At 45.2% G+C, this 26,327-nt stretch overlaps 2 protein-coding genes across 2 annotated transcripts in view; one reads left to right on the top strand and one right to left on the bottom strand.

Annotated features, from left to right (window-relative positions):
- The window catches only part of FNDC5 (fibronectin type III domain containing 5), a 31,443-nt gene extending 21,376 nt beyond the window's left edge, over nucleotides 1-10,067 (top strand). The window contains exons 5-6 of the mRNA XM_019547848.1: nucleotides 152-285; nucleotides 2,629-10,067. Of these exons, the coding sequence (XP_019403393.1) occupies nucleotides 152-285; nucleotides 2,629-2,670 (176 nt within the window). The 3' untranslated portion in view covers nucleotides 2,671-10,067. The remainder of the gene's footprint in view (nucleotides 1-151; nucleotides 286-2,628) is intronic.
- Nucleotides 10,068-11,071: 1,004 nt separating this feature from the next.
- On the bottom strand, nucleotides 11,072-26,325 carry S100PBP (S100P binding protein). The gene is made up of 7 exons (XM_019547846.1): nucleotides 26,259-26,325; nucleotides 20,833-22,191; nucleotides 20,435-20,529; nucleotides 19,549-19,636; nucleotides 16,963-16,967; nucleotides 13,610-13,708; nucleotides 11,072-11,884 (listed from the first exon to the last, which is right to left on the bottom strand). The coding sequence occupies exons 2-7, from the start codon at nucleotides 22,060-22,062 to the stop codon at nucleotides 11,740-11,742; spliced, it is 1,662 nt and encodes a 553-aa protein (XP_019403391.1). The 5' UTR covers nucleotides 22,063-22,191; nucleotides 26,259-26,325; the 3' UTR covers nucleotides 11,072-11,739.
- Nucleotides 26,326-26,327: the final 2 nt, after the last annotated feature.

Below are 26,327 nucleotides of genomic sequence, written 5' to 3'. Positions count from 1 at the left end.
TGTGTTAGGAAACGATCCTTAAGACCAGATGCTAACACTGCTAAGATCTCTGAGGGAAGGTGCAGAATGGTGCAGCAGGCTCGGGATCTCTGATTGCTGCAGATTCCAGAGGCCTGGCTCATTTGTGATGGCTAATGCTTTTTCCTGGTAGGGGTGATCGCCCTGTTTTGCAGGCAGTACGACATCATCAAAGATAATGAACCCAATAACAACAAGGAGAAAGCCAAGAGCGCATCTGAGAACAGCACTCCTGAGCACCAGAGCGGAGGGCTCCTGCGCAGCAAGGTAAGAGGAGGGGGTGAGGCAGTCAGTCTGTGAATTCACATGAAAAACCAGCCTTCTGGTAAGGGTCCATATTACAGTATTCTCTCTGGTGGGCCCCGACAAGTCCACCAGGCACCTAAATGCAGTCAGGAGAGACAGCGTAGGTTAATGGTTTGAGAACCCATCTCCAATTCAGGACACGCATGTTCCATCTCCAACTCTGATGGCCTTAGTTAAGTAATTTCATCTCTGTGCCTCAGTTTCCCCATAAATAAAATGGGGATAATAATATCAATCCACATATGTAAAGTGACTTGAGCACTCTGTTACCTGAAAGCAGTGAGCCAAGGCCACTATGTTTGGACCACACAGCCATGATGATGTCCAGAAGTGGGAGATGGGATGCTATTTCTGTTCTCACATAAACAGCAAGCAGCACGTGCAAGACAAGGAGCCACTGTAGTAACTTACTGGCAGAACCACAGGGTTAAAGTACATTGTGGCAGACTGGATCTGTACTGATGCCAGAGTTGGGCATGTGCTTTGCAGCAAATCATTTTCTCAATCTCTCCTTTCTCTTCTCCTGCTCATAGATTGTTCCCTAGCACCGCCTTATTGCCTTGCATTTATTCTTTATTTCACATGATTCACTGAGGAATTCCTGCCTTGCAGCTCATTTAGGAGCAGCTTGTCCCAAGGGTTCAGTATTCAAGCTCTGTTAGTCATTTCTGATTTGACAGGCCGGTTGCGTAGTGCACTCCCAGCTCCCTGACTGGATGAACTAACTTTCAGGAGCAGGTTGTCATCTGAATTCAGCTGATGGTTAAAGAATTCAAAATTCATTTTCCAAAAATGTTCAGCTAGAACCACTTTTTCCACACATTTCTGCCAATAAACCTCACTTGCTGGGATGGTGCTGGGAAGTGGAACAGACCTTGCTTATCGGCAGCTGGTGAGAAGAGGAATATGAAATGAATCTGAACACAGCAGGGACTGTCTTTCAGTTTGGTGTTTGCACAGTGCTGAGCACATGGGGCTCGGTTCTAAGGGGAACTCCTGGGCCTGCTTCAGTGCAAATAATACATCAGAGAATTCCAGGTTGGCTTTTGTAGTATCCACCTAACTCTTAAGATAACTGATTCCCCGCCAAATGTATTCATAGCAGAAGAGTTCTGCTCTTTATTGGCACTGCTGTCGAAAATGAGGCTTACACATTTGAAGAAGCCTCGGCTCTTTTTTTTTTTGATTCTTTAGTCAGGCTACAAAGTCCATCACCAGAGCCAATTAAGGATCTTGCAGGTGGAGGGTAGAGTAAAACTCAGACTGAGCTCAGATCAGCAAGCAAAAGATTATGGATCAATGGAGAGATCGGTGGGGTTCTGGGTGCGCAGAGGTGTTACACCAAGTGATCTGCAGAATCAGGGCTAAACCAATTAATAGCTGGGATCTCTGCCAGTCCCCAGGACAAACATGCCACTTCCTTCCCAGGTTCAGATGTTTTCCTTCTGCTTTAGTTTGCTTAGTCCAGGGAGTCTGGGATGATTGATGGTAATGCCAGGTGTTTGGAAGGAGAGCAGTAGCTCTGCATTTGATTCCAAAGATAAAGAAAAGGACTGGAGATGCATCCAAACTGCCAAACGTTTTCTGCTTCCTTGGCTCTGTGATTCTGATGACACTTCTTTATTCCCTTGCTCTGGCAGGCTGCCCTTGGTGGTGATGAGCTCTTATGGTTTAGGAAAAGCTGCTCAGCATTTTGTTAACTCTGCAGTTGTTGGTATTACTTATGTCATGGTTCCTTTGTCCCCAACCTCATCCCCACCTGATGTACGGACAGCTTAAGGCAGTGACAATACTAGCTCTGGATCTTAGGATACTTCTCTCCCCTCCCTCCAGCCCCGCTCCCTCCACCTTCCCCAAGCCCTTTGGAGCAAATGTTTAACCCCAGCAGCACTGAGCAGGCAGTAGAGCCAGCTGTCCTGTCATTTCCCCCAGGACCACTGGAATCTGCCCCTTGGAGATGCTGTGCAATGTTGGCATTTCAGACCTGATGCTTCCAGCAATCAATCGACAACCCTCTCACCTCTGATGTTTTAATTACTAGGGCCCAATCTGTCATTGCCCCACCCTCGGTGTAGTCACCCTTCAGTGAGAGGTGGGTGTAAAGTGCTACGGCATAGACTTCAGAATGACAGCATTTTTGCTCTGATGTGAAACACTGCACCAAATGCAAGATAATGATGATGAGTTAGGTTTCTAGAGCACAGGGACAAAAGAAATGAGATTCATCAATGCACTGCACACATCTTTGATGGTTCTTCCCCAGCCATTCCCAGACTTTTATCTTTCTTTTCCCCCTTTTTCTAGTTTCCAAAAAATAAGCCCTCTGTGAATATAATTGAAGCGTGACAGCCTGCCATCGGCAGAGGGACTCCATTTCCCACTCGCCCTCTCTGCCTCTGAGCCCTGAGGACATGGAAGGTGAAGTATTGTTGGAGTGGTCTGGAGAGAGGCCTGTTGGATGCCAACGTCTGGCATAAAACTCCTTTTCCTCGCTCTGCAAGGACATCTGGAGAAAAAGGACAAACTTGCAAAAAACAAAATCTTCACTCTCTCGGGGGAGAAAAGCTTCTGTGAAACTGATGCCTCCGGTGATCCTTCCCAGGACTAACAGCTCACCCAGGCTGTGACAGATCTCCAGTTGCATCCTCCACCCTCCCCTCTCCATCTCCCAGAGCAAGTCTCCTCTCTTTGGAAACGTACAGGGGTTCATCCCACTTTTGTTCTGTTTTGCTGTTGCCACGTTTCAACAGTGCTGACACGAGCTCAGGCATCACTCGCCACATCTCCGCTTCGGAGTGACAAGGGGAGATGATTTCTCTTTAGATACAAGCAGCAGCGAGGACCTGGGCTGCTGTGAGCTCTGCTCTCGCTCCCTCCCATTCACGTTTGTTGTGTAACTAGTTTTGCAGGTGGGTTTTTAAGAAAAAAAGCAAAATCACAAAAAAAAGGCACACAACAGTTTCAACCTGGATGATCAGGACTGCTCTCCATTAAGGAGAGAGCTCTTGTCTCTGCTCCTGCTGTCTCTCTTACCCCTCGCACATTGTTATCGGCCTGGGAAAATCAGGGTGGAATCCCAAACGGTGCAGCCCAGCCCAGCCCAGCAGTGGTGAGGGACCGGAAGCTGTTGTCTTGCTCCCAGGATAACTTGAACCCTTTCTCCATGGCGTTTTACAACTGGGCCTGACTGAATCCACCAACAGCAGGAAAAACACTCCATTAAAAATGTAGCCAGTTAGCAAAAAAGAAAAAAAGTCATGATAATAATGGTTGCTATGCAAGGCTCCCAGTGGTGACAGGTATCTCATTCATGCTGAAGGGTCTCTCCCTTACAGTGGCTGAGCACCTGGTTCTTTAACGAGCTGCTTCTTCATTGGGTCCAGTGCATAGGTCTGGTTCTCCCTCCATCTCGTCTCCAGGATTCATGAAGACCTTGTATTGCCAGGTATCGGTTAGAGCTACTTCACAGCTTGAGGAAAGCGATAAGAGGAAGGAGGGAGTCTCCTGTCCTTTAATAACTGCTTGATGTTTGCAATGTGACAGGTTCCCTCCAAGTGATGGTGCTTTGGGGGCTGCTGGGTGCAAGGCTGCCAAACGGAAGAGGTTTACTATCTGGGTTTTGCCATCAGGCTTCTGTATTTATTCAGTCACACCCCAAGGCTGTTCCATACATGCCGGGGGAGGAGAGGGGCTTTTCACGGTCCTGTCAAAGCACGACTTAAATCTCCTGGTCGCAAGCCAACCTGCATTCAGGTTCAAAAGCTGCTGCAGAGAAACCAGCCGGCAGCTGCTGAGTTCGGACCCCTTCACCTGCCATAGCCATCAGCCTCTTCGAGGCCACCGATCTGCGCAGGTGGTGTGGGGAAGTTTGCATGCAGAAGCTTTTCACAGACAAGGGCTTCCCCTGTGCCTATTTCAGAAGGTAGGGGAGCCCCACACAATCCTGTACACTTGATCCTCTGCAGAAAGACACTCCTCCCACCACCTAAACAGTGAGGTCAAGGCCTCTGACACAGCTAGAGCAATAACCACTTTTAATGTACAGTAATAGATTAAAGGCACATGTCATTACCTTGTAAATATCTGAATATAGCAATGTTTCCTTTTGGTCTGCTGTGGCAAAGTGTATGAAGCGAAAGACAGGGACTTTCTATCTAGATTCGTAGGATTAAGATGACTAATTTCTCCCTGTCTGGTTTTTAGGGAGCAGTGAAAGTTCAGTAAATGGGGGGGTGAAGGGAAGGAAAAAGCTGCAAAACAAGTAGAGCTACAGCTTTGCTTCGGCAAAGCTTTGCTTCCTCCAGAAATGTCTCAGTTATCTTATAATAAATGGCAGTCAACATCTATAACTTGCCTATAAAGGGAGATTTGGGACATATGGTACGGCATGTGCAAAATGATGAAGGAGATGCTTTATTGTAACCTGCGAGCAGCCTGCCAAATGAGCAGACCCTACTCCCCAAGCTGCCTACCGGCATGGAAATTCAGCCTGGAGGGGGATGTTGGCAGGTTCGGGGTTGTTTTAAAGAGATGTTTCAGAAAATTCAGATAACATTCCTGATTTTTTGACAGTAATCATTGTTGTTTCCTAGTGACAGGTTCTGGCTATTTCTATTCCAGCAGCAACCCGCTTGCTCACCTTTTGTTAGGCAGAACTAACAGGAGGCAGAGCTGCTTGTTCAGAGTTAAGTATTCGCACCATGATGTGGCAGGTGGTAAAAGGGTGCATCATTATGTTCCATAACTGCAGGCTTTAAAGGTAAGGAATAATGCTATTAGCGAGAAAAACAAATGCTGGCTGGAAGCAATTTGACTCATAGCAGAGAGGATTTCCAAGCTTTCACAAGCAGTTGACTCTCTTCAGGGATGTTTTTAGGAACTATAACATGAAAGGATGTAATAGGAATATACTTTAGGTACAGAGGGGAGAGAGAGACAGACTTAGGGTAACATTTCCAGATGGGCCTAAGGCTTTGATCCTCAAAGGTATTTAGTTGCCTAAATCCATGAGAATTAAGTCTCTAAGTAGCTTTAAGGGTCTAGTCCTAAGTGACTTAGGATCCTAACTTGCCTCTGCTTTCAGTGGGTCCTCAGTCACATAGGTGCTTTTCAGTAAGGAAAGAGGCACTGCTTTCCAAGAAACAAATCAGCAAGTGCTAAAAACCAGGTATGACCCAGGACAGGGATGGTCTTAAAGGATGCCCATGTTTTGCTTGACTGATGATTCTTGGCTATGTGCTGGAGGCCATCACGCTTGGTGAGTGGAAGTTTTACTGAAAAGTGAGGAGCGAGTGGGAGTGCGCTGGTTCAAAAGCATTTCCAGAGAGCCTCATTGAGAACTGAATTTCCACTGAACACAAGATCAAAGCACAGCAAACATCCGAGCAGGTCTGCTGATGGCATGCAGTCACTGACGACTAATTCAGCTGATTTCCAGGAACCAATTAAGCAGAGGCTAGGCGCACAATAAGGAGCAAGAGAGAAAACAGGATCCCCGTGCCGGCATGCGTGTAAAATTAAGCACCACTTGCCTTTATTCATTAAAGCACAATAATCTTGCACCTGTATGCACCAATTTAGCACCAGTTTAGTCAATATATTCCTCCCCCACATGGTCTAGTTCAGAGAAACTGAGCTACAGGAGGCGATGTGGAGCAAACAATCCAACTCAGCATGCCCCTCCAATTCAACACAATAATTGCTGTAGCTTTCCTAGTCACTTCCCTCTGTACCCTAAGAAATAGCACAAACTCTGTTCCTCTGCTTCTTTGAGAGAAATGAGAACATCAAGTATTTCATCCACTGACAGTTCAATAGCACTGGAGGAGAAAACACCTACACGCTCGAAAGTGTTAGTATAATCTCAGCTGGTAATGGCTTTCTGGAGGAGATGTAAATGGAGACAAACAGACTGTTAATGCTAGTATTTGCCTAAGACATTAAAGGTTATGCCACTCAAAAGTGTGCATCATAGCCGCACATCCATTTCCAAGATCTCAAATGTGGCCCTTCACTGATTGAATAGTCAGACATGAGATCCTAACAAGGAAGGAATGAAGATTACACCGTATGTTCAACCAAATGTAATTTCCCTACGTTTGCAATAAATCTTACTCTTTCAGTATCATGAGCTATTATTGATTTGCCAATATATAGATCACTGACAGGCAGGCAAACTAACCAAATTTGGTAGATTTCCTAGCGCTTGTTAACGAACTGTTACCATCAGCAAAGGGACTGTGAAAACGCTGTTTCCTCTACAGATCTGCTCTTGGTTTGTATTCAGTTATATCTGCCAACCTTATAAATTAATGGAAGCATGTTCCTATTCTTCTTGGGCTTTTTAACCCACACATTTATGGGAGAGCAAGCTGATGTCTATTCCAGCTTGTGCATCATCATCAATTTTGTTTAACTAAGTTCTAAATGCAGAACTCTTATAATCAGCGACAGAGCCAGGAAAGCCACAGCTTGAATTTCAGATCCCAGATGGAGTCAGCAGAGCTGGCAGCTAGGAGAGCCATCTTTTTCCTTGTGAACTGAACACATTTGATGTGGAGTGGTTGGGAGGCAATAACGAGGGAGCCCCACGATGCCATTTTACAATTCTCGACACATCACTATCCTTTTAAACTAACAAAAAGAAACTCACTTGGCACCACCCATGGCGAAAACGTAACCTATTTATACCGAAGGTGCCCTTTCCTCAGAGGGTGCAATTGATACGATAATTTATGTGCCCCTAAACCAGGGCAGACTAGCCATTGCCAGCAAGGATTACAACGCAATGCTCTTATTACATCTTAAATAGGAAAATAATTCATCCGAGGGCCCGTGTCTTTCTTCATGTGTGTACGATGCCTTGCAAAATGGACTCCTCCAATCCACACCAAGTCTGCTGGGCCCCACCATACAAGACATAAATAGTAATATGGCCCCTAGATCCATTCCAGTAGTGAACACAACATTTGTCCTGCCATTAAGCACCTCTCTCTCTCTCTTTCCCTCTCTGCCCTTGCAGTGCCTCTGTAGTTCAGTGTGTATTAATCACTATTATAACATCAAAGAATGAAATCTTTTGCAATAAGGCTCTCCAAGAATCCTTTTGAATCTTGACAAAAGGCAAAGCTGCTCCACAGAAGCTCTGGTTCGTGGTACAGACACACAAAGATCACAAAGCACAGATACCGAAGGAAGTCCTCTCTTCTCCAGCACAAGGGAGCCAGTCCTAGATGTAGCACATATCGTATGGACACCACCACCCTGATGAGAGACAGACTTTGTAGCGTGCTGCTTTTTTACTTTCTCAGCATGGCTAGCTGGCATTAGAACGCCTGCTTTAGAAAAAGGCTAATATAAATACTGTTCTGACTGCTGTGTATAGTTTAATAGCTGCTGCACCAGTGACGTATAAAAACCAAGAGGGCTACAGCATGAAAACTTTTTATGCACAAATACTGCACCTGAGCATCCAGTGTCTACAGGAACAGCTTGTTTGTGCCCTTCCACCTCTCTACCCCTGCTCTGTCATGCCATGACTGAATGCCAGCGATCATCAATCAGTGGCTGAGACAGGGCTGCAGTGTCTTGGCAGTGCCTTGCCAAACTCAGCCTGACTGCAGCAGCAGCAGCCAACCCAAATACTCCATCTTGGCCTTTCAGGAAAGAGCAGTGTAGTGTTGGCTTTGGATCCAATAGGCCCTTTAACAGAGAGGCTACTGCCCACACCTCCAAGGTACGTGGGCTCTGCGGTCAGACTCAAAGTACTGTGGACCCTACTTTCTTTTACCTTTCCAAACTGCCTAAAGGAAAGTTAATTGAAGAGAACCCCTGACCCATCTTTATTACAAGCATAAGGAGCAGATACGATTTTCAGACATGGCAACAAACTCTGCAGCGCAGGGATCTGCCCAACAAGCCCACCCCCAAATAATCCTGCTTCCAGAGATGCACAGCCTATACCTGGAACGCACTGGTTTATCAGATGATAGCTACCATATGAATGGTGCTAACACTCTCACCAATCCAGGCAGTAGCTGCCAAGTGATATTATCTTCTCAGTCTATGCAAGGCTCCCAACCAGTGGGATTTGCAGTGTTGAAATCACAAAACATGCTAAACTAGTCCCTGGGACATGTCTTACTGGAGAGATTTTCTAGAGATGCATGATTCAGCTGCTGACATGCCCTTAAAACTGGGTTCACTCCTACCCCAATATATACCAACCAGTGGAAAACGGACACTTCTTCTAATAGCCTTCCTGGTACAGCATGGTGGCAGTGCGAGTGTTTATCTTGTTAATGAGTGCAGTATTATCTAGTAATTAGAGTGGTGTGGGGGGGGAAAATTAGGTTCTACTCTTGATGCCACTACCAACCCACAGTGTGACCCTGGGCATATCACTTAACCGCTCTGTGCCTCACTTGCTGCTCTTATAAAATGGTGATAAACCCACCTTTGCAAAGTCCTTAGAGACCCAGTATTGAATGATACTATATGGGCACAGGAAATGCAGGCGGAGATCAAAGTGTTAGACCTAGACTTTGTAACTTTAAATGACATTAGCCCAAACTGTCATGAGATAATCTGATAAAGAGAGACCTTGGGAGCTTAGCCAAATGGTTCTCACTTGTTCAACATTTCATTCTTGTCGTTTTTCCTGCCAGCTGCTAGAGTGAATACGGGTTTGAATTTGGCTCAGTGACACTATTATTTCATGTACTGCACTCAAATATCATCCCCTGCTGTTTATGGACTGCTTTGTCAAGGCTTCACACACAGCAGTTAGGTGGAACAGTTAGAGAGCCATTAAGTGCATATTCTACAATACAGTAGAGAAGAAATATTGTTACACACAAAGCTACCACGGACCAGACTGAATTCATAACCAGTAGTTTTCATCCAGCATATCCCATGGCAGTGAAAGCAAGAAAAGTCTAAACAAACACCGATGAATAGACAAAAATTGGTTTAGAGAAATGGAATAGAAGTGTGCCTGGGTATGAGATAATCTCTTCTGTGAAGAATGTGCCTAAAAGGTGATCTCCGAGATGGATCTCACTGCAGTTACTTTTTTTTTTTTTTTGCTTTAAAACATGCAAAATGGTTGACATCTATAGTTTGGGGTCACACAGTCTGTACTATTGTACAGTATGATCAGCCATACCACTATAGAGTTTTATTTCTACCCACTGGGTAAGATGAGAGATGCCAGGACAACTGGAGTTTAAGGAACCCAATGTGCGTGTGAAAGAATTTAAATACAATTGTAGTTAGGTTGTTCTTTCTCAGGGAAGTTGATTTTTGCTGCTAGGGTACTAAATTTTTCTTTCCCATCATATCAAAGATTCAGTTAAGCTGCCAAAACTACAGGGAAACATGGGATGCAACAAGTAAACATGGGATACCTACACGCAGATTTATTCCATCACTGCTGAGACTTATGAATACAACTTCTATGCTTGTTAGTAGGGGAAAAGTGGTGGTATGCCATATTCAGCTGGACAGAGGCCTGGCCTTTCACCCCCTTTGCCATATTAAGACCACAATAGATACAGCAATATGGAATCCGACTGATGATGAGGCACAGAGAGCTGCTCTGCCAGCCATTCCATGTTTGTTTGTTAGGCTTTTTAATGTCCCTGAAGTAGTTTGTATGAGATGACATGTCACTATAAATTTATATAAATAAATGTATATGAGAGTCAATGTATTGAATTCAATAAAAGAATCTTCACTTTTCAGTCTTTGGTCCGGCTGTCAGTGTGTCATTCACACGCAGATCCTCAATACCACAGAGGGCCCACCAAAAACTACACATCCTCAGCAGCAACACATAGGGGGTGGATGTGTACCCCTTGAGAGCACCGGTGCACCCTCTGACTGGCCACACTCACTGCTTAGGTGATGTGTATGGGGGCAAGCGGGAGTGCCAGTGCTCCCCCTCCAAGCACCGGCCAATTGCTGTAGTTGCTCCTAGAAGCTGTAGGGGTCCCCCCTGGAACAGCAAGATTGGCCACAAGGGGAACCCCAACAGGTGGCAAGACTGGTCACAGGAGGGGTACAGGCCCCCCCACCTAAGGCAGCACCAGCCATCCATGCATATCCTGGAACACTTGGTGATGCAAGAGTAACGAGACAGCCACCAGCTCCAGACTCTCATGAGGCCACTACAATGGAGAAACCTGAAGCTTCCTTCATGACTGCCTTGAGTTGGTTCACTTGGTTTTCTACTTTCTTTACTTAGTCTTCCTAAAGAACCTGCTTTTGGTAGGAGGGCACACTACCTGCACAAGCCCAGTCAACTGTTGATATTAAGAAGGATCTCATGGAGAGGAACAGTCAACAGGTTGACAAGCCATACACTTTGCAGCTAGGCATGTTCAAATAGTAATGAGAATGGAGAAAGGGTGAAGAGACTGCTGGAAGTTGACTGTAGCTATTTTGGTTGGGTAAGTTTGTTACGTTATATAAAACTACATAAGAACTGAGGGATGGATATGTAAAGAAGATGGTCAGGTGAAGCCCTCATGATACAGGCCCTCAGATTAAGGCTATCCAACAGTTGGAAGGAGAGGAAAGTTGAGCATTTCAGGGCACCATATGAGGAATGCAGGTAGAGAAAGTTTGTGGCTTAGCTGCAATTGCTAGAGTATTAAACAGGACGTGAGACTGTGAGAAACGGCAGCAGGGAGGATCCACCAACACAAGAGCACCCACCCACCTAGTAACAAGCAAGACACATTCAAAGAGGTGCAAAATATTTATAACACTATCAACAAAGTGCAAATCTAAACGGAACATTTTACAAAGAAAATTTTTTTTGAAAAAATACAACTACAAATGAAGGAAACAAAAAACACAGAATCAAAGAGATCTGAAGGAGAAAAAACCTGAAATAAGGACAGTCAGTTCAACAATTACTTTTAATTAATGACCATGTGCAGTGCCACTCCAGGACTCTGCCTAGGTCAAGCATAAAGAAGTCGTCACCTACAGAGCTGCTTTAAAAATGTAACACTATCCAAAGATTTCCCACTCTAAAAGAGCATCATACAGATACTCCCGCTGAAATTTCCCAGCCTTTGGTCAGGTCTGACAAGAGAGTCCCCCTGGAACACAGGTAACCTTTGCCTGTTTTAGCAGCTATTATTTCATTTCTAAGACAACACTGATAAATTGTACCAGAAGTTACCAGTATGAAAAAACACATCACATTCAGAATTTAACTGAAAATGGGGAAGAAGAGTCTCCAGACATATGAAGCCCCCAAAATTGGGCTCATTAAAAACAGATCACTAAATAAGCAATCAAGAGGCAGAGGTAAAAGACAGGACAATTAAAAACAACTACCGGTAATTGCAAGGGGGAAAGAAGAAAAAAAGAAAAGAAAAGATAGTCCATCAAGTAGGCAGGTCAGTCATTAGCAGAGTCTGTGACAGGGCTACGCTGGAAGTGGTCAGGAATGCTCTGGAAGCGACGGTAGTTTGCCAAGTTCTTGTTCACCCACTGATTAAGACTGTATTTTTGGGTAGGTTTCTTGGAGAACCGTGGGTAATTTCTGCAAGAACAGAAGGGGGAAGAAAGGAGAACAGAATGAATTAGGGCAGGAAGCATGCATGCAAGCACTGAAGGAACAGCTACTGGTCTGTAGATATGTTCCCAAGCCCAGGGGTTTGCAGACATGCTTCTATTGTTACTGGATTTTAAGAAGGGGAAACCCCCCGCCCCCCAGTTATCTAATGAATCCCCCTTGGCAAGGAATGGTGGTAAAGTATCCAAAGAATCTCTTCCAGGAGCTTTATCTAATGCTTTCTCAGATTTCCAAAAAACCATGCATGTCCATGGTCCGCCGGAGAAGCCTGTAGGTGCCCAGCACGTGACAGTTAAAAAGGAAGTGAATTCCCTCTGGAAGTTGCCATAGCCAGAGAACACATTTTGCCAAAGCTGACAGTATTAAACAAGCAGCTTCAAATCATCTTCCCACAGTGCCTTTAAAAGGCCAATTTTACTTGAATCAACTTGCCTGTAACCTGCTTAGTGGCTGGAAAACAAAGCTTCCCCACTGTCAAATGCTGCTTTGCCCATTTAGCTCTTTGAAGAAGAGCTGCTGCCTTTTCTTTTTCTTGTTTGTGCAGGGATATCAACAGGGTTCAGGAAATGGTATTTATTAAGTGCAAGGACAAAATCGGGCACAAGGCAATGGCTGGGGGCACTCCTACAAAAATACTGACCATATAAAATAGTTATTTTGAAGGGGCACCTGGCTTGCTCATGGTGATTCACATCGACACAGAGAACCTTCAGTTCTACATCAGTAGCTCAGCAAGTTTCTAACCAAACAGGCTTCAAACTGCAACACAAGCTGGGGTTACCAATCCTGGCAGACTGGTGTCCATGTAACAGGTCACCAGCACACCACGCTCCCATGTTAAAAGGTTAAGTCCTAACTGGACCACGGTGATAGAGCCATGTCTTCCCCGAGTCTCTCTAAGTCACCGTTACACTGAAGTGAAGAACTACTTCCCAGCACTTGGGCTGTCTCCATTCCCATATTTTCTCATATAGAACACACAACCCCATAGCTCTTAAAGTCAGCTGATTTTTCAGCCCAGAACAGAAGCTCCCCTGCTTTGATTCCTGCTCCAAAAAAAAAATCAACCGCCAGCAGAATCAGCAGCATCTCTTTTCAGGCAGCTGAGGGAGTCAATTGACTTAATGTCTTACTGTTCTTCATTCTACAGGTGTTACTGACCAGCTCTCCTTTTTAATGGTCTTGATGTTCCTCTAGTCAAAAGAAAAGTTGGATTGATTATCTGCTGGTCTCTCTTCCCCTACCTCACAGCCTTGCAGACTCTTTAGCTGTCCCTGCTCCACAGTCATACTGGGGGAAAAAAAAACAAAACAACAAAAAAACAAACAAGCTGCCCCCTCTCATTCTTTCTTCCCAGAAACAAGATGTGTATTTTATTCTGGGAGTGAGATAAGTGAGCAAATACAGTATTTGGCTTGAAGCTTAATGGCCAAGGTGCCAAGTCTCTCTGATGAGTATTTTACTTTTTTCTGAACAGATATTTAGCATCCAGGAGAACTTCCTTTGCAAACTATAATCATTTCAAAGAAGAGGTCAGCGATTAGTTCTCAGATCAGTAAAATCCTCTGAGGAATTTCTAAGTAAGGAAAGAACGAAAGAAAAAGGTTCCTGAACAAGACAATCCAATGGGAAATGAAGTAAGAAGAGCTTTCCTCTGGCCCCGTCCCCTTGCCACAATTATGAGTGCCATACCTCATTGTGAGGTCCGATATATACTTCCAGCTTTGGTCATGGTTCCCGTTCTTGCTGGCAATGTTACTCAACAGAGCATACCATTCCTCTAACGTACCTGCAATTCAGCAAATCAAGCAGTTAATGGGAGATCAAGCATGTTACATGGGCTGGATAAAAGCAAAGAACTGTGAACTGACTGCTGATGCTGGTCCTGGTTCTCCAGAAGGATCTTACACTAGCAGATGGGTGGCCACAGAGATTGTAGGCCCATCAGTAAACCCCCTTTTCAGGGATACTTGGGAGACACTTTCCTGGATTGCAGACGTCTGCTACCACCACACATGGGATATCACTCGTCAGAATGCTCCCCACATAATAGGCTCCTTGCTGCCCTGATGACCTGCTGCACTGATCCAATAGCATGCTTCTATAATCCAGGTACAACAAATATCTTCATTCACAATTATTTAGATCTGAAAAGGAGTTCCCTCTATTGTTACTGATCTCACTGCCAGTGTTATCTACTGCATACAATAAGCCCCTTCATTAAAGGCAGGTGTTCTACACAGGTCTCCTGCTGTGAATCCTTCCCAAAATGATGCAATGGATGGATTGGCAAGGTACAACAGTCCCTGTGTCCAGGAAAGAAGCTAGTAGCTCAGACTTTTTCTGCAAAGCTTGTACTTTTGCCCACTCCTCACTTCAGGATCTGGCAGTTCCAGCTGAGATAAGTGCGGTGAACTCTCTGCTTAAATCTCTCTTTGTATGTTGCCGTCAGGCTTCTGCAAACAATGGGATTTTTTTCCACCTCCTTAATCCCATGACTGCAGTGACATGAGTTGTGGCTCTACATGAGGCTTCTCTCTCCTTTCTACAGGATCTTGCTGTTTCCTGAATGAGTCTCTATGGAGTGGTCCCCCTATCTCCTTTGATGGAGAAGCAGTTTTCAATTAATTGAAGGGGTTATCCCCCAAGTCTGAAAGATGACTAACCTCCTGTCGAAAGGACCCCTTCCTCAAAAGGACTTCCTGACAAGTCCAAGGTCCCATGCAGGTAGCAAATGAGTAATAAAATGCAGGCTCTTGCCACCCACATGTTTCAAAACAGCTCCCTTTGATACCAAGTCATTTCAAACTATTTGGAGAAGTCAGTGGAAGATGTGCAATTTCTTCCAATATCATAAGCACTTCCCAAGAATTCAGGTTTTCTATGCAGGACTGTCTACACCTACTTGGAACTGCAGTCAAGCAGAGACAGGAGAGAAGGTGGGTGCCATCTTTGGGAACAAAATCTGGGGACAGACAAATGCATGTCCAAGAACTGCTGCAGCAGTCTCACTTCTCCCAGCTACCATCCCAGCAGTGGAGAAAAGTGGAAGCATTTTGATCAGGCACCTGTCCCTAGCAAAGCCCAATGTGTTAGGGGTAGTGCTAAAGGTTAATGTTAAAAGCTGTTTAGCCTGCTCTATACCAGAGTTTCTCAACTTGTGGGTTGCAACCATATGCAAGAGGGTCCTAAACAAACTTTAAAAATGGATTCTCCTTTGAAGAAGAAAAGCCATGGGAAATCCGTGGCTTTTCCCTTGCAGGCTGGCAGAGTTCCAGCCTGCAAAGGGCTGCTTGGGGCCCCCCATACCTCACACAAAACCCCCTGGCTTTACTTTGCTCTGTGCCAAAGAGAGATCAGAACCTGATCTTATAGTTGGGTTTTTTCCTACAATAGAAATTGAGATTTTTCCATGAAGGAATTTTTAGATGGATTCTCCCCCCGACCCAGAAAGTTCTTCCGGCTATTAACTCCACCCCAAACTCCACCTTACCCACTGCCAAACAAGTTTTGAGATGCCCCACAGTATAGAAAAAGCTGCTGCAAAGCAGGCCACATTTTAAACAGAATACTTGTCTTATTAACACCTCCCCCACCACTCACAAAAACAGGAACAACCTCTCTTTTCAATTGGTGACTGCAGCAAATGCCATCCTAGAAAGGCAATCTTAAGCAGTCATTTAAAGTTTGCAGCTGCCTTCAACAGCTGAACACGAGGGCCAATACCATGCAACTAACTAATTCTTCACATTACTAGTAATTTTGGCAAGGGGAGAGGGGCCCATAGTAGAAAAAAATCCATTGCACCTCCTTAGAAGCATGTTCTCATTGGTATTGGGACCCCTTAAACCTGGGGTGGGCAATTATTTTGGGCGGAGGGCCACTGACTGAGTTCTGGCAAGCCATCGAGGACTGCACGGCAGGCACCCAGGGGCAGATAAATATTAAGTTTTCTAAATTTTTTAGGGGCCCCACGAGCCAGATAGAATGGCCTGGTGGGCCGCATCTGGCCCCAAGGCCACATTTTGCCCACCCCTGCCTTAAACAGCTCAATAATGTTTTTACTTCTAGTGCTATTGAATCCAAGGATCTCAGTGCTTCTGTGAGCAGTAAGGATCATGACCAAGTACAGCGAGGCCAGAGGGAAGACACAAAAGTGAAGCAAGTTGCCATATTCATTGCGATTTGACAGGTATATTCCATCCCCACCTCTCCCAAACAGCTAAGGTATCAATCAGGCTATACACATTTAGGATCAGATTTTCAAGGAAATTCAAACCTAGGCAGCTCCAAATGTTCTCAATGGGAGCTTTTGGATCTGGGGCTCTGCAGAGTCAGGTCAGTAGCCTAAAAGTTCCTTTTAAAAATCACCAACCTTTGTAGTTTCTACTGCATGTGGCTTTCCCTTAGAGAAGCTTTTGCTTTCATATTCCACAGGAGTTTCTGCCTTTGCTGGGGATGCATATTTGACTCTATTATGAAGCAGCCAACTCCTGGAAGCTCCTCTACTCTAGAATACAACTCATCTTGCTGTGAGCAGCCACTTCCCTTATTGGCTTTACAAACATCAACCATACTCCCTACTAGAGCTGAGACTTTAGGGAGGCAATTCCGTTAGTTTTAATGGATCCATTCAAACGGATCCCTGGGTTTGGCTATACCAGGGGGGTACCTGACTCAGGACAGCTAAGTCTAGACCCTAGATCTTGTCCCCTCCCACGACATTATAGCCAAAGGGAGGGAGCTCCAGTAAATCAACAATTGCCTCTTTCCTCAGCTAACTCAATTCCAGCCAAAATGAAAGGAGGCGTTTCAAGACGGACATAGCCATAACAGCATTCATTCCTATGTTCTCTCTTTATTTCTTCCCAAATCCCTTATGTTGTTGCATTTCGTCTCTCACAACACTTCCAAAAATCTGCAATATGCTATTTATTAGTCTTATCCAGTGGTGTTCAACCTATGGATGTGTTATCCAGCCTGCAGGGCTCCCCATGGGTCCAGAAAATTGGCAGCAGGTGACTGGTGGCAGTGTCAGTTGCTGCTGTGTCTTTAAGATACTAAATAAAACCAGGTCTTAACAGATCCCCATGACACCTGACAAGGTAGATCTTCCTCTTCCCATCATTTCCAGAACAGTGATGAACAAGTCCCCCTCCAAAACGAGGGAGCCCCCACTCTAGGACTTGGATGTTGCATCAACCGGTCCTTGGAGAGAATTTGTAATAGAAATTTGCTTGAAAAACCCTTCCAGAAAGAAGTTACTCCACACTCAACTAGAAGAGCTAGCGTGGCTTCCCAGGTACATCATAACACAGGACTGGACTCAATGTTCCCAGTCCAAATGGCATCATGGAAGTTATCTGAGCAGCAGGTGGTGCAAGCATTACTGGACATGCACAATTACAGTGTTAATGACCTGCAAAGGCAGATTTACTGGAGTACAGAGATCTGGGCAAAAAAGCAAGAGAAGGATCCAGTGAGGAGGGGAAACTGCTTTCCCCATTAAGTTTGTCCTTCACTTGTCCTTTAAAAAGTAGTCCTCAGCTACATCTCCCTTATGGGCCCAGACTAACAGCAGCATTGTGTAGCACGCTGTGCCAAGAGCCATATAATATTCAACTCGAGTTACAAAAATAGGAGCCTCATCAATAGTGATGACTGAGAAGAGACCAACCAAAATCACCAATGAGAGGCTCATCAAGGAGGATTTGATTCTATTTAGGTTTGAATAAAGGGCAGTAATGAAGTGCGAATACCAACAAGCGGTCAGCTGGCAGATTTCTTTTGTGGTCAACTATTAGCAGTTCCAGCCAGTCATTTTGGAACAGATGTTCAAATCACATCTTATTTTCATGGGCTCTAGGACCCAGTCCCAGCAGCATTTAGATTCATGTAGAAAGCTGCAAATGAGTCTATTCATTCAGAGTGACTACTCCCCACTTCCTGAGGGCAATGCTGACAATCAAAGCCACTTGTTGATTTTTTGCTAGTCTCTTCACTTAAAAGTGGCCAGGCTGAAAGAGTTACACCTCCCCCCATGCTCACTGCCCCCCTCAGCAAAAAGAGGCTTCCTTCAAGCTATTCAGTGTGCAGGCATGACATGGTTTGTAGTGATCACAGACTACTTTACGTGTAAGTGGTTTTAACCTACACAAGCATGGGAAAGTTGAATTTGTATAGCATCAGCAATGTGTTACGTGCCACACAGATGAGTACAAGATCCCTCCCCCAGAAGCAGACATACATATGAAGGATAGGAAATGCAGTGCAAAGCAGTGCAGGGGAGAAGAGTGAAGTTCAATGCTACCACAATGCAAGTGATAAGTAACCCAAATATACAGGACAAGTCTAGTCTAACAAGATTGGTGGCAGTAATAAGGTACCAGTACTTTCTAGTCACCTGTTTGGTTACCACTTTCCAGAAAGAACTAAATCAATGGATGGCTGGCTTTGAAGCCTATATTCTGTTTGAAATTACTCAAAAACCCTATATGTTCTGTGACTTGGTAGAAGAGCAATTATAAATTCTTGCTAGATTTAGGGGTATGCAGAGGGAGGTAAAATTCAGGATCAAACCCAACCTATTCAGCAGGTACTCCTAGGCCAACTGGAAAAAATCCTCCCTACTAGTTGAGATAATACAAGTTTGGACTAATAACAAAAGGTGTGTGTGTGTGCTACATGTAATAATCTTCCTTGGCAAAATGGAGCTTTCACCTCAGCCACCAACTTCATTCATCAGGGGCTCCTGCCGGACATGCTATGAGTCACAACATACGTCTTGCATTTTTCATTTGAAAGGAAGGAAAGATAGATCAGATTTAGCTTCCCTCACATGGCCCCTCTGCATTACTTATGCCATATTCATACACTGGAAAGCAGCCCTGTGGCGATGCAGCTGTTCGCACCGCCCAGATAAGTGGAGGATCCATGTGATGAGCAGCACGACTCTCAGTTTTGTAGAACTCTCAAGAAATGACAATTTGGGAAGAGCCCAAAGAATCCACTTGGTTTGAGGCCATCTCTGAAAGCTGATGGATCCTCTTTAACCTCACAAGTTTCCACCCACAATCCCTTTAAGCTTTGCTCTTCAGTCAACAGTCGAGCCTGTTTTTTCAAGGGGGATTTTTCTTTTTAAAAAGTCAGTAACAGCCTTTGAATGACCCATTTAAGAGGGGAACAGTCCAAAAGGCCTGGAATTGATTAGCAAGAGCTGCAAGTCTTACCTCCTGGCATTCCAGTTCAGGATTTCATAGCTCCAGGTCCAACGGGGCAGACAGAAGAGAATGATCTCCCTACCTTAGCACCACCAGAGCTAGAACTCAGGTCCTCCTCTCCCAGTTTATAGGCAACACAAGTGCTTTGCTGCCCAAAGTGCCAAAGTACAACAGCATGCATGCACCACCACATGACTCAAATGCATGCAACCTTCCTGCTTACCCCAGCTCTTATGAATATTACTATACAGGACCTCTGTGCAACCAAGACCCTGGAAGTGAAGGTGATGCTACTCCTAGTACTGCCTGCAAGCAAGGGCCTCTGAGCCAGCTTTACAGAATGAAGCCTAAGTGTATTGCCAGCTCTCCCCAGCACCATACTGCAACCTTGAGCTGTAGGTTACCTGACACAGGATCCCTGGGAGTCCTTACGTGGGCACGCACACACTGAATATAGATTCGTTTCTTCTGCTCAAGCTCCTCTTCAGAAGCGTACAGCCTTTAAATGAGAGAGACAACATTAGCTTCTCAGAAGGACCTGCCAAGCAATGGTACATGCAACAAACAGATCTGCCTTATAGCTACACAGACAACAAGCTCCTCAAAGCACTATTCTTCTGGACTCGTTAGCTGGAAGGAGGACTCTGGAGAAGCTTCAGAAAAGTATTTCTGGAGAAAGCAGGAAAGGGAGAGCCAGCCAAAAGATCTGGCAAGGCATTCCCAGGATCAGGGAAGTTCAGCATCTGCACTGTTCCCATTAAAGGAGTGGACATCGCCAGTTACACAAGGCCCCTTTGGGAATGGGAATGAGAATGAGAATGATGGGGAGTATCACATCTCAGTGGAGTAACACCAAAAGCAGAAGCAGGTGTAATGAATCCAGAGTTTCAGACACAGTAGTACATTAGTGAGTAAGGAAAGATGGAGCTTTCCCTCTCTCAGAGAAAGCCTTCTTGTCCACTTTGACAGAGAGCTTCCCTCCCCATTTCCATGAGCTGTGTTGTTGCTGCCATCTGCTGGAACCAAAGAGATCAAGTGCCATGGGGCTCTCAAACACTCGCAGCATGGGCCATTCTGACAGCATCTCAAATACTTCCACTTCCATTCAGGGCAGCTTAGATCCTCTATCTTTACAAGTCACCCATAAGGCAAAACCATCCTAAATACATTTAACTATTTTCATGTCTTATAGTGCAACTTAGCAAAAGGAAGCCAGATGAGTTAGCACCATGAAACAAGCCAGTTCTCCATAGATCAGCACTGAGCTAAGGTAGCCAGAGGCCCATAAAAACACTACCTGTTTTCCATCTGTGGCACAGGAAGGACTTTGCCTAGCTTCTTCCCACTGGGAGCCTCTTGTCCACAGCTCTGGCCCAAGATTACAGAGTTTAACTGGACAGAGGAGGGAAAAAGTTAAGGCGTATCAAAATATACAAGTTTCTTACTTACTCATACGTATTGTGCACTTGTGCATGCACTCAGGCAGTTACTGATCCCAAAAACACAATATTTATAAGAGAAAGTGCCCGTGTCACCCCCCACAGTGCCCCTGTGCTGTTTCAGCAACTTATAACATGTTGCTGCAACCACTGCAAGACAGCGTTGAAAGTGTAAAGTGTTTATAAAGCAGGGCTGAGATAAGCCAGTGCTGCCCAAGGCTTTTTCCTCAGGAAAGAGATCAAGTGTTTTGTTTACTTCGAGATTGTCTGTCAGTTCAGACACGGAAGACTCTTGCCCCAAATCCTCCGTTCGGGAGCCAATGTTCTTCAATAAGCCACCTTCTGTTGATTTTGGAGGGTCCAGGTTTAAGGCATTACTAAAGGCTTTCAGATGCTGTAGCAGTCCTGGTGCAGAATTGTCCACGTCATCCTTACTTTCGTCACAGGCAAGGTCAGGTGAGGGTGTGGAAGTTCCCAGGGGTGCACTGCAACAGTCAAATGATTCTTGGATTTCTACTGGTGGATTTTCCACACCATTTGCATCCAGACTGTGCTGAGCTGGAAGGTCTGGTGCCTCTTCAAGAGCCAGGCTATTACAGCAGATTTCATTATCCTCTGTGCTACTTTTATCTGCATTTTGTAAACCATTTCTTATTACTTGCACAGTTGGCTTTTCAGTTTCCTCCAACGCATCACCCCCTTTCACCTGAAGTACAGAGACAGCATCAATCGGGGTAACACTTGGAAGTTCCTCCATCCCACAGTCAAACAACGTGCCAGTGATTTGGCTCATTTTCAAGCAGTCTGCACTCAAGTACTTTTCACAGTTGGGATTTGCAGTTTCCTTGTCCAGACCAGAGCACCTAGAACTAGCAGAAGAGCATGTCCAGGAGGTAGACGCATCATTTAGTACCTCCTCCTTGGTCCCTGATGTCTTTGCATCTTTGGGTACCCCCGAGTCCCAAGTCCACCTACTTTTAATTGTCTCCATATTTTTTCCACCTAAATTTAGGTTGAATAGAGCAAGCTTGCCAGAGGTATATGGCTCAGGTTCTAAGTCATCATCTGCCAAGAGCTGCTGGATCTCCTCCTCAGTGTAACTACAGGAAGAGTCCTCTTGTTCACTGTCTGTTGGTTCCAGCAAGGAATCATCAAGCATACTATCATCAAAACACCTGGTTGTATCTAGAGAAAGGACCACAGCACTATCTTCCATCAGAGAAGATCTGTTAACAAGGCTTTCTGCCTCAGCATCATCCAGGCAGTGAGAGGATGCCAGGAAGCAGGCAGAATCTGGGGAACTTAGCAGTAGTTTCTCCAATGGGCATGGAGTGTTGCAGTAGTGATTCAGCTGGCAACGTTTCTTAGTAGACTCCTCAGGCTGAGCCCCGTCTGGAGAATGCAAGGGCCTTTTGGCTCCGGGCACTGGACTGTTATCAAGTTCATGAGATAAGCCAGGGCCCAAGGACTGAGAACAGCTTGCCATGATGCTGTTGGGCTCTGTATTTCAGTGATCCACTGCTTTCTGCTCTGAAGCAGTGTCTGCTGAGTCCCAAGCAGCTGATTATGTGCTCTCTCTATCTAGAGAGTCAATCACAAAATGGCTCCCACCTGCCTGCAAAAAGAAAACATCAACAGTAATTAAAGAAAATCTCTCATTTGTTCTTACCTCAGCTACAGTTACTCCTTTGCCAGCTGCTTCCCTTTGCAAAAGTGATGCCCCCCCTCTCCTGCCTAGAAGAGGCAAGTATTGGATTTTCACTTAGCACAGAGCACCTAATGCTTATCCTCCAACTACTTGCTTTGAAATCAAGGATGCTGTACAGTCTGACACTGAAGGAAAGACTGTCTCTTGCTTTGTTTGCTTTCTGACATCGACTACTTCTCTTAATCACATTTACACCTTTTGGATACAGCAGCAAGAGAACAGCTCTATTAGAATCCATCCTTGATTGAAACAACCCAACATTTAAAGACCCCTGGTCTTTGCTGCATCCACTCTTGGCCTTTATGGCTTAAACAAACACTAACAGAGGAAGATATAATAGAATGAGTTTGCTCAAGGTACTCAAACATGAGGTACAGAGAAAGGCTGATGCTCTAGCAGCCAAATCTGTCATGCAAAGAGGGGCTCTAGGGAGTCCCACTGAAGCCAAACTGCTTATTTACCATTACCAATTTTAATAGTCAGCATTAATTAGAACCATTTTGTGAAAAGGACTAATCATCCTGCCTGTTTCTTTGAAGCTGTTAATGTCATTCAGTGTAACCCCTCCCACTGCTCAAACCTGCAGAAACAGCTCTGTATTTTTCCAAAGCACTTTTCACTTAAGTAAGGCAACTGATTTTTTTAAGTATTACATGAAGTCTCACAAACTTTCCTTCCCCTTCTCTGCCCAGGGAAAAGCAGCAGACTTTTTTTTCAAACAGGAAAACAAAGCCCAAAAGGTGAGGTAAGCACCAGTCCAATAATAGAGTGATTTCAGGACAGAACCTGGGAGAGAGCACATACATCTACTCCCTGACTACAACTGCTCTACCACAGCACACCCTAAATACTTCATCAGCACACAGAAACAAAACAGAGAAAAACAATGCACAGAGGACTTGTTAAATGCAAACAAAACCTTGCATTAGTCTTACTAAGACTCTCTAAATTTCACATTTTGCAGACATTCTTACTCTATTAAGAAGTCTCAGCCTGGAAGCCAGTATTTATCTGACTCCCATCCAATCAGTAAGTCTGTATTTGGGGGACGTATTTCCTGTCCCCTTTGACCAACTGGATTCAAGAAATACCTTGTGACCTTATTCTTCAAAGCCATTGGTTTGACTACCCACTGATTCCAAAGAGGAGTGTTTTGATAGGGAGCTCCACTATATAAAAGAGAAAATGAGGCAGCCCTCTGTTTAGGAGGCTTGCGTCTATTGTCCAGAGTAACATTTTGACCAAAGGAGTGGAACAGAACAACCTCATATACATAAAAAATGCACAAGAAGGATATGAAATGCATACAAGAAACAGCAAAGGTAAAAGGAAGATATGGTACAAATACCCATCCATCAATCAGTATTTGCTCCTGGCTTGGCAATTTAGATATAAATATCTTCAGGATCCTAACCAGGTGAGTGTAAACTACAAACTAGCTTGTCCCTGCAGGGTAAGCGAGTCTACCACGAGTGACTTCAGTGCACCAGTAAACACTTAAAATAGAATGAAAGACAGTGATTTAAGTGTCCGCTGGACCCATATTAGCAACAAGAGCCCTCAATCCTGTTTATGTGCTCAGTTTACACGTAAAAAGATAACTGCTCTTTGCTACATCCTGCCTGACTCACCTCTCACTCTGAAAGCCGAGCCGAGTACTGTGTATCCTGGCTTGCGTCAACAGATTCTGACGGCATAGCTTGGGTAACAATGGGACTGTTGATGCGTGAGCCAGCATACAAGCCAACTCCTTTCCCCCAGAGCTGTGCTGCCTCTGGAGGAGCAACCAAAGGAAAAACATGCATCTATGGGTAGAGCAGATCTAACTGAATGCACGCTGGGCAAGCCTACTGAGTTAAGGAGTTATTCTCAGATCAGAATCCTGCTCTGAGTTGTAGAGGAGATCTTCTACGGGGTCTCAGTAATGCAAGGAATACATTAAATGAGATGCTGGTAGGATCGTAGAACAGTGGACTGGAAAGGACCTCAGCAGGTCATCTGGTCCAGCCCCCTGCTCAGCACAGGAGCATCCCTACCTAAACCATCCAAGTCAAGTGCTTGTCTAATTTGCTTTTGGTAACTTCCATGAATGGTGCTTCCACAACCTCTCTGAGTCACCAGTGCAGAGCCACCCTTCCAGTGGGAAGGTTTGTCCTAATCTCCTACCTAAACTTCCCCTGCTGCAATTTAAGACTGTTGCTCCTTATCCCATCCCGTGACCACAGAAATGAGACCATCTCCATCCTCCCTATAACCATGCCACAGGTATATGAAGACACTAGTCAAAGTCCCCCTCTGTCTCCTGTGCTCCAAACTACATAATTATAGTTCTTTCAGCCCTTCCTTGCACGTCATGTTTCCCAGACTTCTCATCATTTTATCTTTCTTCACTAGACTTTCTTATTTGTCCGCATCTTTCTTGAAGTGCAGCGCCCAACCCAGGATGCTGTACTCCCATCCACAGAGTCAATCAACATGTCATGGAAGGAAATTGAGCTGGTTGGGTATACGTTGCTCTTGATATTGGCTGTCACCTTGTTCTCCTCCAGGTGCTTAGAAATAGATTCCTTGATCCTTCCAGGGTATTAGCTTATATTTGTTAACATTAACCATTAGAAATGTTAAAGGGTTAAAACAAGATGTGAAAAAAAGACAGATGCAGGTAGGATCCTTAAATGCAGAAAGGCAAAGCTCCAAAACCAAGGTCTGGGCTAAGGATAACTCAGTGCCCTTTTGTCCTCTTGCCTAGACTGTGCTTCCATTTATGCCTTTGTATTGGCCTCCCCCTGCCCTGGCTGCCAATTAACCTTCTCCCTTATAACATTTTTCTTCTCGATAGCATTTGCTATAGTTCACTCATTTCCCTTTGTATCCACACAATACTAAGAAATGTTACACTCAGTTTACATGTTGTTGCTTTGGTTGGTCTCTTAGAAACATCTCTCTTGTGCTTCCCAACAGTTTTCTGAGGCAGAACTTCACCAGAACCGCGCCCCTGCCACAAAAAACCTAAGCCCTAAGCTCCTGCCCCCGCCCCTTGTTACCTCTCTGAAAAGGGAATCTCGTGTCCCAACAAGTGAAAGGGCAATTTTTCAGTTCTACCATTGTTGGGGTGTCTAAGCAGGGGATTCAAAGGGACATCCTGCTCTCGACACTCTTGCTTTTTTGAGGTTGACTGGATTACTCTCTCCTGGCAATAGATCCAGGTGTCTTGTGTATGCCAACATCAGTCCAGACCAATAATTACTGGGTTCAATAATACAGATGATAACATAGCTGTTCTCAGGCAGCAAACCTTTAAAACTGGGTTTGAATGGGAACTTGCAGAAGAAGAAAATTGTCTGCAGACCGGATTTTGCTAAGTCTGGTTTCAACAGAGACTGGGGGGTCTTATCCCATCGCCTGGCTCAGCTGCGGAGACTCCTTCACTCCCACAGGTTCCTGCTGGCTGGCTGGCCCCACCCAGCATTTCACCCTGCCCCACGCCCTCCACCCCGTGTCTGCCTTCTGTGCGCAACTCTCTCCCTCCTCCCATCACTGTGTTGTGCAGGGGCCTTCGCAGCTCCTGAGGGAGGGAACTTCACCCCCATGTGGCTATAGGGATAGATAGCTAGATCCCTATAGCCACAAGTGGCTATACAAGAGAGCCAACCCACCTGCCCATTCCCTGATTTCATTTATATATAAATAGAATATAAATATATATATTTATATATTCTATCTATATATATGGACACACATGCACACAACAGATGCATTTAGACCTGCCCAGATTAGTCTATAAGGTGCACGCTCCCACGGCCACCCAGGTCCGTGGCTGCCAGAGCCAGCCTGGCACTGGGGGGGAGGGGCAAAGCCCCCAACCTGACCCCCCGGGCTCAGGGGAGAGGGCAGGGGCTCCTGGGCTCTGCACAGACCCCAGCACAAGACAACCGAGGGGAAGGAGGACTGGGGAGTCACAGGGTCCCACTCACCTGCCGCCATCTTGGTCGCCCTCCCCCCCGGGCTGCCGAGGCGCGCGCTCATTGGCTGCGCTGCGTCCG

The sequence above is a fragment of the Crocodylus porosus genome, unplaced genomic scaffold (assembly GCF_001723895.1).
Source record: "Crocodylus porosus isolate Cpor-Errol unplaced genomic scaffold, CroPor_comp1, whole genome shotgun sequence".
NCBI lineage: Eukaryota > Metazoa > Chordata > Crocodylia > Crocodylidae > Crocodylus > Crocodylus porosus.
This window is presented reverse-complemented; position numbering and strand designations above follow the sequence as displayed.